The following is a 14,453-nucleotide window of genomic DNA, read 5'->3' on the forward strand; positions in this document are numbered from 1 at the left end:
CTTCCAAATGTTGAGTTACGTAATCCTTGATAATAGACTCCAGCAACATCCCTAGTACCGATGTTAGACTCACTGATCTATAGTTTCCTGTTTCCTCCACGTCCCTTTCTGAATAGCGGGCTCACATTAGCTACCCTCCAATCTGTACGAACTATTCCATAGTCCAAAGAATTTTGGAAAATAATCACTAGACCCTGGATCTACTAATTCCAGGGTCATTTCCTTAAGTACTCTGGAATGAAGATTTTCAGGTCTGGAAATTTATCCCACTCCAATCCCAATTTTCCCAAAACCATTTATCTACTAATGCTGATTTCCTTCAGCTTTTCACTAAAGCAGTTTTATATTCCCTGCTAGCTTACTTTCATACTCTATTTTTTTCCCTTCTTAATCAATCCCTTGGTTCTCCTTTGCTGAATTTTAAACTGCTCTCAATCCTCAGGCCCATTGCTTTTTCTTGTCAAATTTGTATGCTTCTTCCTTGAATCCGATATTGGGCAGAATTCTCCAAAAAAATGTGTTAAATTTGCAACAATACAGGAGTAATTCACGCTGGTTTTTGTCAGTGGGAGTTCACACTAGAATCTCCCACATTCTGTGCGCTGCAGACGCCACGTGAATATTATAAGATTTTAGGAGGCCTATTCCTGCCCAGGGGGCTGAAACCAGTGGGCTCGAACTGTCAGCCTCCCATTTGCTGGCTAGCTCAAATTGCTACCCAGGCCGAGACCACCCCCCCTCCGCCCCACAGTGCTGCCCCCTCACCCCCTAAAACCCCCACAGCGCGTAGCAACCCCCCAGCCATTCCTGGGCCAGCCTCCACATCCCCGTTCCGGATTACCCCGATCTCCAGCCAACCCCCACCAGCCTGCCCCGATTACTAGCCTCCCTCCTGCCCCGAGCGACCCCAATGGCAAAGTGGCAGCAGGACCTGCCCCCACCCCCACTGACTGTCTCCTAAGCCCTGCCTCATGCCATGTGGGCAGTGCCCAAGGTACCACTTGGACAGCAGTGAGCACAGGCTGGCACTGCCAGCGTGCCAATGCCTAAAGGGCACCCACCCCCCCCCCCCCACCCCACAACCCCCTTGGGGACCCTGATTGACCCCCTTCACTCCAGCAGGGTCAGGCTTCTAGCTCCCCAAAAGTGGGGATCTACTGTAAACTGTACTAGAGTGAAACTCTGGTGGGGTGAGAAAGGCTAGTGGGCCCAGAGAACATAGTCCATGCCCGGTAAGAGCATTTCAATTATATTTAAAATATCATTTAAATGCCAGCCCTGCCTCCCCTCCGATTTCTAGCACAGAGCAGATCATGCCGGAAATATGGGGCTGCGAGACACTAGCGGGGCGCAAACTCTCGTACGAAACTCACGCATCGCCCCACCATGCAACTGTCCCAGCCCACTGCGCAAAACAATTAGCACAGTGGGATGGAGAATTACAGCCACTAAGTCTAATCTCCCTTGTGAGCCATGGTTGGCCACAATTCTCTTACCATTCTGGCATTAAACAGGAATAAACAACCTTTGGAGAAACTGGGGTACTTCTCCGAATCTCTAATTTACACTGAGCTGCTGAGGAAAAGCTGATTGGCTCAATTGAGTAAAAGCTATTTCCAATTCTCCACAGATTGGAGATTAAAAAGCATATGTCATTTAATGATAAAAAATAATGACAGGAGATTTTTTTAAAAAAGTATAAGGAAGATTGTTAGGACCTGCAACTGTGCAAAAAGCAGAACCTATTGCAGCTTTTAAGAGAACTGGATAAATACTCAAAGAAATAAAATATTAACAGGAGATTGGGGAAACAGAGGGAAATTGAACTGAATGAATAACTACTTCAGGGAACCAAGTCTCAGGAATTTTTGAGAACAAGGAAAGGGCATTTGGTTCAACCCTTTGGTTAATCCTGATCCTACCTATTCATCTCCTCTTAAATCCTCTAACACTGTCCGAAAATAATTTGCTGCCAAATGCTCTTGAATCTCAATGTCACTTGTTCTCCTCACTTAAGAAAACATTCTTCCAAATTTGCTTTCCTAGGAATGTGTCCTGAACCCTTTATGGAGGGTTATTAGGATCTGCTCTGGTCAATTAGTCAGCCAAAAAGATAGGACTCTCCAAAAATATTCTTTTCTGATTTGTACGCCCAATCTCAGTTATAACAATGCTAATATATTAATCCCCTAGATCACTCTCCCACCTGAACAAAGCAGAACTGTTCCATTTAACATTGCTGTCTTAGTTATTTTATACTGACATAAGACACATCTACCTTATGTAATTTGGGTAAGCACACCAGGTGTCCCCATCAATTATCCTCAATAATGTTTTGAGGTTATCTTGCATTTTCTTCCCTCCCTATATATCCTTTGTAATGCTAAGCACAGTGACAATGGGTCAAATGGCCTCCCACTGCGCAGTGAATGTATATCGAACACGAAAGGAAAACAATCTGCTTTCAAGCTCTGGATAAGAACTTCTAAATCAAAATCTAAAAGAATTATGTTTAAAAAGTTGAGTGCCATGACATTGAGACATCGCTGGAAAAAAAAACGATGGAAGCTTTTCACCTTGCACACATTAGGACAGCTGCAAGAACTCCAAATCTCAAAGTAAACAACTATTTTTGTAGCATGAGAAAAGGGCCTTGATTGGTGGCAAGTGGATTCTGATTGATTAAGATATCACCATTGCAAATACACCAGGGGAGCTATTTTCCCCAGTGCTTTAGCTTTTTTAAAAAAACAATACCAGGACATATTCCTTTGGCCTGCAGAAGACAAGGGCCTCCAAACGAACATGTACAGCTACACTGGGAGCTCGACTGATAATCTTAAATTGGTTGTGAATGTCATTTTTAAACACACACAGGATTGTCCAGTAAATGCTTTCCAATCATGGAGTCAGGTCTAATACTAGGCGCTACGTTGAGCACAGGTTGGCTGACTACCAAGCGCAGTTTAAATGGTCAAAGTTATCTATTTCCAGGGAGATTTTTAAAATTTTGCTTCTTCTGCATCTCTCCCATTTGGCAGGAGTGCTGGCAATATTTATACAGATGACCAAAACAAACTTGATACTGGAACCATAGTTTTTCAATAGAGTATAAATATGTTTTTGGCATAACACTGAGGCTGGAAGCGGAGCAAACTGGTCATGGGGAAGGCAGATGGAAATGAGGTACAAAAATGTGACACATGCATCAGCGCAGAGAGACTGAGCAGTGAGTAACAGTACAAAGGAAATACAACTTGCACAGAACACAAAAAAAAGTACAATACATACTAAACTTGTACAGGATAATTATACCACATATGACATCAATGATTCAACTGAAAGGCTTGGAAATTAGGTTTTGACAGCAAAGAACTTTTGGGAAAGTTATTGATAAAGCACCAGGACTGGAGGAGACGCATCCAAGGATACTGAACATTTCAGAGACACTGGTGATAATCTTCTAGTTTTCCTTAAACACAGAGGATTATGAATGTTACATACATGTTCAAAAAGGGTACAAAGATAAGGCAGGAACAAAGATAAGGAAGATAAGGAGACCAGTCAATTTGACTTTAGTGACTGAGAAATTTTGACATTGCCACACAACAGATTTTTGAGTTAAATCCTAGCTCATGGAATAAAAGGGAAAGAGTTCACTTGGATAGGTAATTATCTGAGTGACAGAAAGCAGAGACTACTGATAAATAATTTTTCAGATTAAAGGAGCGTTTATAGTGGAGCTCTCCAGGGGTCAATGTTGGGGCCCTTGTTCTTTCTGATATATACTAATGACTGAGACTGCTGAGAGTCTGGAACAAGTTTCCTCAAAGGGTAATGGGGACAGGTTTGAACAAGGTATTCAAAAGGGATTTGGGTTGCTATCTTTGTAAGATTACAGGGTAAAGCAGGCAAGTGGGATTAGGTAAAATGCTCTTTCAGCAAGCCAGTACAGAGTCAACAGGCCGAATGGCCTCTTTTTGTACTATAAAGATTTTGTGATTCTCTGATAAGCCAACCTTTCACCTGTCCATTGTACACCCTCGTTTAGAATGATGTAATACCCAAATTAACAAATTTCATCAGTGTCATTATTGGACAATGAATGAAGGATCTCAGAGTTTTTTGAACAATGAATTTCAAAGGAATTCCCACCATCCATCTAACATGCTGCAGGCAACATTAATATCCTTTGTATTCCAACTGGGATTTTAGTTATTGAGAACTGTAATGAAAGGATCAGAAGCACAAGCCCTGTTTAAAAGATTCACAACTTCCATGACCTGGGTCACTAATTTCATCCCACAGAAACACAGTAACTTCAGTCTGTTCACAATCAGCAGCACAAACCACAGAGAAATCAGAAACCTACCCGCGTGAAGCCTGCAGCAATCAGTGGCATCACAGAACTCTCCTCCTGATCCATATGTCTAAGATACAATAACAATGCAATTGTGAAATTAATAATGGTTTTGATAAAGCATCAACACAATTTGTTTTACAATAAAAAGCCATGTGGATTGGTAGATTTTTATCATCCCGCTTGTTAAAAGACAAACAGGCTTCTGTTATAACACATTAGGCTTTGGGTTAGTCACAGTAATTCCATCCAACATTTCGGCTTTATTTACATAGATCCTTTCACATCCTGAAGACCTCAAAGCATTTCAGCAATTAATCTGTGATTGAGGTGTAGCTATTGTTATTCTGGCAAATGATGCATCTAATCGTCACACAGGCAGTATTGAGATAAATAAGCAGTTAATGTTGTTAGGTAAGTGGGATTAGTTGGAGAAGTATTGGCCTAGATAGTTGAGAGAGTTATTCTTCTGTAAAGAATGCCCCAGGATCTCGTATATTCAATGGAATGGGCAGACAGAAATTGCCTTTTGACATTGTAGCTGACAGTTCTGTATTGTCTTGGCACAACACTGGAGTACCAAGCTGGATTGTGAATTGAAGTTGGGAATAGAACTGGTGTGCTTGAGCTTTAACTCAGGGAGGGAGGGCTATCACCTAAACTAAGCTGTCACCTAGAGGGAATCAACTCGCCCTTCATTAGAGCTGGCCAGCTTCTCAGCATTATTCAGCTTTGCCACTTAATGACGGTATTACTAGCATGCCTACACTATCAAATTATATTTCTTCTCTTTTCATGTCTCCTGTGCCCAAGTCAAGAGAATAGGTAAAATACCCACCAGCCCCTGACAATCCCAGCATAGTTGGGGTGATGTTGAGGTGGGATTCGGTGTAACCACTCCCCCACCCCTGCAATTCTTTTTCCCCTCCTGTGCTCAGAATCACTTTCTGACACAAAGTTGAGGTTCGAGCTTTATTGCACAGATAATAGTGAGCAAAACAGCACTCTGGTTAAACCCCAGTCAGAGTATTGAGTCTGGGTAGCAAGTGCCTTCAAGAGGGTATAGACGACATTTACTAAAATGGTGTCAGGGACGAAAAGGTATCAGTTATGTGGAGTTGATCTCCTTAGAGAAGATTAACATAAACAAAAGTTGAATGGTCAAGAGCTTCATGTTGTAAGGTGCCCAAATCACCAACAACCTGTCCTGGTCAGCCCATGCTGACACTATAGTTAAGAAAGTCCACCTATGCCTCTACTTTTTCAGACGACTAAGGAAATTTGGCATGTCAACAACAACTCCTCCCCAATTTTTTACAGATGCACCATGGAAAGCATTCTTTCTGGTTGTATCACAGCTTGGTGTGGCTCCTGCTCTGCCCAGCCCAAGACTAAGAAGCTCGTAAAGGGTGTGAATGTGGCCCTATCCATCACGCAAACCAGTCTCCCATTCCATTGACTCTGTCTACACTTCCCACTGCCTCGGCAAAGCTGCCAACATATACAAGGACCCCAAGAACCCCAGACATTCATTCTTCCGTCTTCTTCCGTCAGGAAAAAGATGCAAAAGTCTGAAATCACATACCAACCAACTCAAGAACAGCTTCTTCCCTGCTGCCGTCAGACATTTGAATGGACCTACCTCGCGCTAAGTTGATCTTTCTCTACACTCTAGCTATGACTGTAATACGACATTCTGTACTCTCTCCTTTTCCTTCTTGATATATGGTATGCTTTGTCTGTATAGCATGCAAGAAATAATACTTTTCGTGTGACAATTATAAATCAAATCAAAAGAATAGGCCACATGTCCTGTACTATTCAATAAGATCACAATGGAACCATGACATAAATTCCACTTTCCTGCCTTGCCTTCATATTCTTCAACTCCCTCAACGCCCAACAATCTCAGTTTTTAAAATGTTCACCGACTGAGGAACCACAGCCTTCTGAAGTAAATAACTCTGAGGGGGAGAAATCTCATGTGACCTCTAATCCTGAGACTGTGACCTTTAGTTCTAGATTCTGCAACCAAGGGAAACAGTCTCTACCCAGTCAAGCCCTCCTACTTTAGATAAATGGGAGGCAATTTCATTGAAGTTATAAACTCTAGTGCACATAAGCCTAGTGTACTCATGAGACTGGCCTCCCATTCCAGGGATCAATCTTATGAACCTTCACCCCACTGCCCTCCTTCCTTACACAAGGTGAGCAAACTATAAATAGTGTGATCTCAAACTTCTACGGAACTACAAACAAGCTTGCTTACTCTTCTATTGCAACACATCTGCAATAAATGCAAACTTACATTTGACTTGCTAATAGCGTCAGAGGCTTACAGCATGGAAACAGGCCCTTTGGCCCAACTTGTCCACGCCGCCCCTTTTCTTAAACCCCTAAGCTAGTCCCAGTTGCCCACGTTTGGCCAATATCCTTCTATACCCATCTTATCACAGAAACATAGAAAAACAATAGCACAAACAGGCCCTTCGGCCCACAAGTTGCACTGAACATGTCCCTCCCTACCTATAACCCTCTATCTTACGAAGTTCCATGTACTTGTCCAAAAGTCTCTTAAAAGATCCTATCGAATCCACCTCCACCACTACTGCTGGCAGCCGATTTCACGCACTCACCACCCTCAGTGAAAAACTTACTCATGACATCTCCTCTGTACCTACTTCCCAGCATCTTAAACCTGTGTCCTCTTGTGGCAACCATTTCAGCCCTGGGAAAAAGCCTCAGAATCCACTCGATCAATACCTCTCATCATCTTATACACCTCTATCAGGTCAACCCTCATCCTTCGTCTCTCTAAGGAGAAAAGACCAAGCTCTCTCAACCTATCCTCATCAGTTTTGCCACCCAATCCAGGCAACATCCTTGTAAATCTCCTCTGCCCTCTATGGCTTCCACATCCTTTCTGTAATGAGGCAACCAGAACTGAGCAAAATACTCCAAGTGGGGTCTGACCAGCATGACAACTTCCATACGCTCCTTTTTTCACTCCATTCACCCGCTGTTCCATCATCAAGGAAGCTCTGGCATTACTTAAGAAAGGGCACTCAAACTACCAACCTGTCAGCTTGACATTAATAGTGGGAAAACTACCATAGTACCTGATAAGTATACACAGAGAGAAATAAGTTAGTAACTAGACAGTCAACACGACTTTGTCAAGGACAAGTTACCTCTGATCAATTTAATGGAGTTCTTCGATGAAGTGACACTGGCAGTGGATGAGGGGGCTACCATGGGTGTTGTATATTTGGACTTTCAGAAAGCATTTGATACAGTGCCACGTGGCAGGTTGGTGAGCAAATGAGAAATGTTTGGGATTGATGGGTCCTTGGCAGCATGGATTAGAAGTTGGCCCAGAGATAGGAAACAGAGGGGAGGTATAGAGGGGCATTTCTCAGACTGGAGGCAGGTTGAAAGCGTTGTTCCCGAGGGGTTAGTGCTGAAACTCTTGCTTTTTCTGATTTACATAAATGATTTAGGAGATGGGAATTGAAGGCAACATCTCTAAATTTGCAGATGGGGAGAGTTGGGGCGAATAGTGAGCTGTGAGGATGAGGCTGAGCGACTTCAGGAGGGACACTGACAAGTTGGCCAAACAGACAGATGCCTGACAGATGGAATTTCAATGCAGCAAAATGTGAGATAATGCATTTTGGCAGAAGAAACCTGAGGAGACAATCCAGGCTCAGTGGTACAACTTCTAGGAGAGTACAGGAGCAGGGGGACCTCAGAGCACCATCCTCTGGCCAGGCAAATTGAAACAGTTGTTAAGAGGCTCCTTGGGTGTATAAATAGAGGCAGAGGGGATAAAAGCGAGGAAATGATACTAGACCTTCACAAAGTGATGAATTTTGATAGCTATTGGGACAGGGCTGGAGAATGGGAGTGGCTAGGTCCCATTCTTCCAGGAGCCAGTGCAGACACAATGAATGGCCTCATTTTGTGCTGTAAAATTCTATGATTCTATACTCACAACACACTCAAAATGAAATTCAGTTGTATGATGATCACTTATTCCAGTCCTCACTATAAGGCCTCATTACATAGAACTAGATCACATAGCCTGTGCCCGGTTGGCTGCTGGACGTTGTTCAAAAAACTGCCTGGAATGCACCCCTTGAAGCCATTTTGTCAATTTCGTTTGTTCAGTCAATAAGAAGATTGAAGTTGCTCAGGGTTATTACATGACCTTTGTTAAATGCTTCTTTAGTTTCATGGTTACACTACTATCATTAGATAGTCTGTAAACTATGAGATTTGATAGAGATTGTTCAAAATCATGAGGCATTTTGATAGAGTGACTAAGGGGGGACTGGTTTTCAGTGGGATTTGATTTAACATAATTAACAAAAGGATTAGAGGTAACTTAAGAACATAAGAAATAGGAGCAGGAGTAGGCCATCTGGCCCTTCGAGCCTGCCCCGCCATTCAATAAGATCATGGCTGATCTGTCGTGGCTCAGTTCCACATTCCCACCCTCTCCCCATAACCCTTAATCCCCTCTCTTATCAAAAACCCATCAACCCACGTCTTTAAAATATTTAGCGAGGTAGCCTCTACCACTTCAACGGGCAGAGAATTCCAGAGATTCACCACCCTCTGAGTGAAGAAGTTCTTCCTCAACTCCGTTCTAAACCGCGCCCCCTTTATCTTGAGGCTGTGCCCCCTAGTCCTACTGTCCTTTGAGCGGGAAGAGTCTCTCCACCTCTATCCTATCCATCCCATTCATCATCTTATACGTCTCAATGAGATCTCCCCTCATTCTTCTAAACTCTAACGAGTACAAGCCTAGTTTATTCAGCCTCTCCTCATAGCTCAACCCCCTCAACTCCAGCATCAGCCTAGTAAACCTCCTCTGCACTCCCTCCAAGGCCATGAGGATGCATAAAGGGAGTTGTGATAATCTGGAATGCATGAGAGGGCAATGGAAGCAGATTTCAGAGTAATACTCAAAAAGGGAGTTGGGTAAGTACTCAAAGAGGAAATTTTTTCAGGATCATGGAAAAAGAGTAAGGATCTGGACCAAAAGAAATAATTCTTCCAAAGAGCTGGCACGTGACAATGAGCCAAAACGCCTCTTTCTTAGCTGTCCCATTCTAAGATTCTATGATATTATAGAACACCACCTCCTCAGCTTACCAAGTCTGAGCAGTTACATTAATGAAAGATGCCTTTCTTTCAGCTACCATTCAAAAAAAAAGTACTTACGGTCTCTTCACAACAGCAACAATGACAGCATTTTCTGACGACTTTGTTGCTCTGATGGATCTACAAATAATGACCACAATTAATTTACCAACCAACACAGTACAGTGTACAGATAAACATCAGAATCACAATTACACCAGAACATGGAATTGGATGTCAAATGATCAATAAGAGCATCAGTCACCCAATCAGTTGGCTCAAGGGAAACATGTACAAAGCACTGAACCTGGAAAAAATCTGTACAAAGGGCCTCAACCTCCCCTTACTTCACCGCTCGCGCATGCACAGTACACCATCTAAACAAGCCATGAGAAATTTAACTAATATTGTGCATCAGGTGTGGGGTAGATGTTGCTCTGCATTTCAGCAGCGCATGCGCACACAGAGACAGAGTGTGTACAGAGAGAGAGAGAGAGAGAGAGAGAGAGAGAGAGAGAGAGAGAGGGAGAGAGAGAGAGAGTGAGTCTACACGGAGAGGTTAACAGTTAACATTACTGGTGATGACCTTTCATTGGAACATGCTGAGTATTTCCAGTATTTTCTGCTTCAATTTCAGATTTCCAGTGTCTATATTATTTGGCTTTTGTACTCAAACCCAATTCAAATGGTAGAAACAGAATCTGACCTTGGCACCAAGATCTGTATTTACAAAACTGACCAGACTGAGTGATGAGCAATTTTCTGTACACCGTAGTCAAGGGCAACAACTCACCGACATAGTGCTTCTGCATCAAAATACGTGGAATGTCTATGATCTATGATGATGATCTCATGATTCTTGTCCAAGAAACACTCCAGTGCAGCCTCTGGCGTCTGTACCACATTGCACTTGTACCCTGCTCTGTCACAGGCCCAACAGAATCCAGTACTCTGGATATCTTCCTTGGCAAACACTAGAAGTACCTGGGGAGGGGGGTAAAGATTCACATTGAAGCACTCTGACTGATCTGACGTGAATGGCAGCTCTGGAGTAGGAGAGTAGATTGAGTTTTAGTCATTACTATTTCAACATTAAAGTTACACGTTCAGAGAATAGGATATTTAATGAGACAAGTCTACAAGGTGAACTGTCCAAATCACATCCATGGGAAATAGTTCTTCTACAGCTTTTAAATTTCACATTCCATGGCAACTCCAAACGAGTTGCACTTGGGGTCTTCCAGCAGCCAGATTCAAGCAAGTGGTCAGTTCACTGCTTCTGGCCATCGTCATGCCCACTGTCACCCACAAAGCCCTTTGTGTAAAACAGCACACACCCGCGTTCAACTTTGACTGTTACCGTACACATAGCACTTAAAACAACGGCACCACATGGATATCATATACCTGCAGCCAGCTGCATAAAGCACCAATTTTCACTCTCATGTTCTTACCCAAAAGTTAACAGTGAGGGTCACCCGGGTTCAATGTGAATAAGCCCCATTGCTCAAAGTCTGATTAAGACAACAAAATTCATAAACCCCTACATTGTAGGGAATCATTCGGCCCATCAAGTTTTTGCAATGACTCTCCGACAGAGGGCGGTGAAGAGGACCTGGGTAAGATACTATCTTCACAACCCCACATTTTAACCATAGCTAATTCATCTAATCTACAAACCTTGGGACACTAAGGCTCAATTTATCACGGCCAATCCCATCTAACCTGTAACATCTTTGAACTGTGGGAGGAAATCAGAGCACCCGAAAGAAAACCACAGGCATTGGGGAATGTGCAAACATAGACAATGACCCGGGGCCACACTCGAACATGGGAACCCAGTAACCAGAGTCCACTATCAGCAGTAGTAGCTTGGTGGAGTTTCACACATGGTTTGCACTCAAATTGAGCAAATTGCAACTACAACCTGACCAATACTTTGTTGTAATCAGTCCAAATAAATGGGCCATGTGGATTACATTTTCACCCAGTAAGGTGATCTAATTTTAAACGCTTGTACAAAGGCCACATGCCATCAGATCCTGATCAGAGCCAAATTAACTTAACATTTCCCATCCAAATTGAAGTTCCGCGCACAAGGACGGTCTCAACCAGGAACCTGGGTTCATGTCGTACTATCTGTAACCCCCATGACTTGCCTGGGTTTGCAAAACCTCACTTACTGTACTGTCTGCAGACAATACACATCTCTTTAACCTATGCTAATGCTCTTTCCACTCACATTGTCTGCATCTTTAACAGATGCAGGGGTAAGCACAGTAAGAGGTCTCACACAGAAGAAATAGGGTAGCAGTCGAAGAGTGTTTTTCTAAATGGAGGGCTGTGACAAATGGCGCTCCTTAGGGATCAGTGCCGAGACCTTTGCTGTTTGTAATATATGTATGTATATATTTGTATATTTTTGGAGGAAAACGTAACTGGTTTGATCAGTATGTTCGCGGATGTCATACATGTAGGTGGATTTGCAGAAAGCGGTGAGGACCAGAGGATACAGCAGAATATAGATAGGTTGGAGGCTTGGGCGGAGAGATGGCAGATAGAGTTTACTATCAAATAAATCGGTTGGACTAAAACCTGGTGTTGTCAGACTTTTCACCAGATAGAGTTTAATCCAGACAAATGTGAGGTAATGCATTTTGGAAGGTCTAAGACAGATAGGAAATGTACAGTAAATGGCAGAACCCTTAACAGTATTGACAGGCAGAGGGATCCGGGTTTCCAGGTACAAAGGTGGCAATGCAGGCGGAGAAGGTAGTCAAGAAGGCATACCGCATGGCTTGCCTTCATTGGTCGGGGCATTGAGCTTAAAAACTGGCAAGTGATGTTGCAGCTTTACAGAATCTTAGTTAGGCTGCATTTGGAGCAGTGTTCAATTCTGGTCGCCACACTACCAGAAGAATGTGGAGGCTTTGGTGAGGGTACAGAAAAGATTTACCAGAATGTTTCCTGATACGGAGGGCACTAGCTATGAGGAGAGGTTGGAGAAACTTGGTTTCTTCTCATTGGAACGATGGGGGTTGAGGGGCGACCTGATCAAAGTCTACAAGATTATGAGAGGCATGGACAGAATGGATAGTCAGAAGCTTGTTCCCAGTGTGGAAGAGTCAATTACTAGGGGGAATAGGTTGAAGGTGCGAGGGGCAAGGCAAATTTTTTTTTTATATACACAGAGTGGTGGGTGCCTGGAACTTGCTGCCAGAGGTGGTAGAGGAAGTGGATACAATAGTGACTTTTATGGGGCATCTGGACAAATACATCAATAGGATGGGAATAGATACGGTCCCTGGAAGGGTAGGGGGTTTTAGTTCAGTCAAGCAGCATGGTTGGTGCAGGCTTAGAGGGCAGAAGGGTCTGTTCCTATGCTGTAATTTTCTTTGTTCTTGGTTCAATGTATTTCTTTCTGGAAAGCACACAGCCAATCACGCACACCATCCCACAGCTCAACAATAAACTGCAGCATGGGGAAAGTCAGCGTTGACATCACTGCCCAAATGATTCACAAATCCATTCAGGGTGACAGCATTTATAGGTTATTAACTGCTCAGGAAAGTTGCTGTTTAACTAGATGATCTTTGAACTCAAAAGTACATAAGCCAAAAAGACGAGTGAGCCATCTGGTCAACTGTAACTTGAGCAAGACTCATCACCATGACCTTCTATGCACATAGAAGATTCAAACAATACTTGTTGCTGCACATGAAGGGAAGCTTCTTCATTCAGAGGATTAAAATGCTTGGAATTATTCTCTGCAGAGTCCTCAAATTATGAATATATTCAACTTGAAGTTCAAGAAATTTTTGGATTCTAATGGAATCAAAGGATATTGGTGTCATACAGACAATGACCATCACCATTAAAAGAATCTAATCAACTCCTCTTAACATTCAACAGCAATACTGTTGCTGAATCCCCAATATCAACTTCCTGGCAGGCTACCATTGAACAGGTGCGAGGAGAGAGTGAATGTCCTCGACATCAGGGCACCATTTGACTAAGTGTGGTATTGAGGAGTCCGAGCAAAACGGGGGTCAATTGGAATCAAATGAAACCTGCTGGTTGGAGTCAAACCTGGCTATGCTGGTTGGAGATCAATCTTCTCAGCTCCAGGGTGTCAATGTACGAGTTCCTCAGGATAGTGTCCAAGGCCCAAATATCTTCAGCAGCTTTATCAATGACCATCCTTCTCTCCATAAAATCAGAAGTGGATGTTGCACATGTTCAGTGTCACTCAGTTCCTCTGATACTGAAGCAGTCCATGCCCAAATTCAGTAAGACCTGGACAAAAGCAGGCATGAGCTGACAAGTGGCAGGTAATATTGATGCCACACAAATGCCAGGCAATGAACATCTCCAACAAGAGAGAGAATCTAACCATCGTTCTTTGGCATTCAATAGCCTTTCCATCATTTAACCTCCCAGTATCATCCTGGGGGCTATCACCGACCAGAAACTGGACTGGACTAGCCACATAATTACTGTGGCTACGAGAGCAGGTCAGAGGTTAGGAATTTTGTGGTGAATACCTCACCACCTGGCCACTGGAAGCATGTCCACCATCTATAGGCACAAGCCAGGCACTCAATGGATACTCTCCACCTGCCTGGATGAATGCAACTCCAACAACTGTGACTGTTACTATATACAGTTCTGGTCACCCTATTATAGAAAGGATATTATTAAACTAGAAAGAGTGCAGGAAAGATTTACTAGGATGCTACCTGGACTTGATCATTTGAGTTATAAGGAGAGGCTTAATAGACTGGAACTTTTTCCCTCTGGAGCATAGCAGGTCTGAGGGGTGATCTTATAGAGGTCTATGAAATAATGAGGGGCACAGATCAGCTAGATAGTCAATAACTTTTCCCAAAAGTAGGGGAGTCTAAAACTAGAGGGCATAGGTTTAAGGTGAGAGGGGAGAGACACA

The 14,453-nt window shown here is 43.2% G+C and overlaps 1 protein-coding gene across 3 annotated transcripts in view; it reads right to left on the bottom strand.

The window, feature by feature from the left end:
• The window catches only part of pde8a (phosphodiesterase 8A), a 109,681-nt gene that overhangs the window by 37,947 nt on the left and 57,281 nt on the right, over window positions 1-14,453 (bottom strand). For all 3 annotated transcript variants that reach the window (XM_080214215.1, XM_080214217.1, XM_080214216.1), the window contains exons 3-5: window positions 10,302-10,492; window positions 9,590-9,649; window positions 4,373-4,430 (exon numbers count right to left, since the gene is read on the bottom strand). In XM_080214215.1, the coding sequence (XP_080070341.1) occupies window positions 4,373-4,430; window positions 9,590-9,649; window positions 10,302-10,492 (309 nt within the window). The remainder of the gene's footprint in view (window positions 1-4,372; window positions 4,431-9,589; window positions 9,650-10,301; window positions 10,493-14,453) is intronic.

The sequence above is a fragment of the Carcharhinus amblyrhynchos genome, chromosome 28, assembly GCF_965287045.1.
Source record: "Carcharhinus amblyrhynchos chromosome 28, sCarAmb.v2.hapA, whole genome shotgun sequence".
Lineage (NCBI taxonomy): Eukaryota > Metazoa > Chordata > Chondrichthyes > Carcharhiniformes > Carcharhinidae > Carcharhinus > Carcharhinus amblyrhynchos.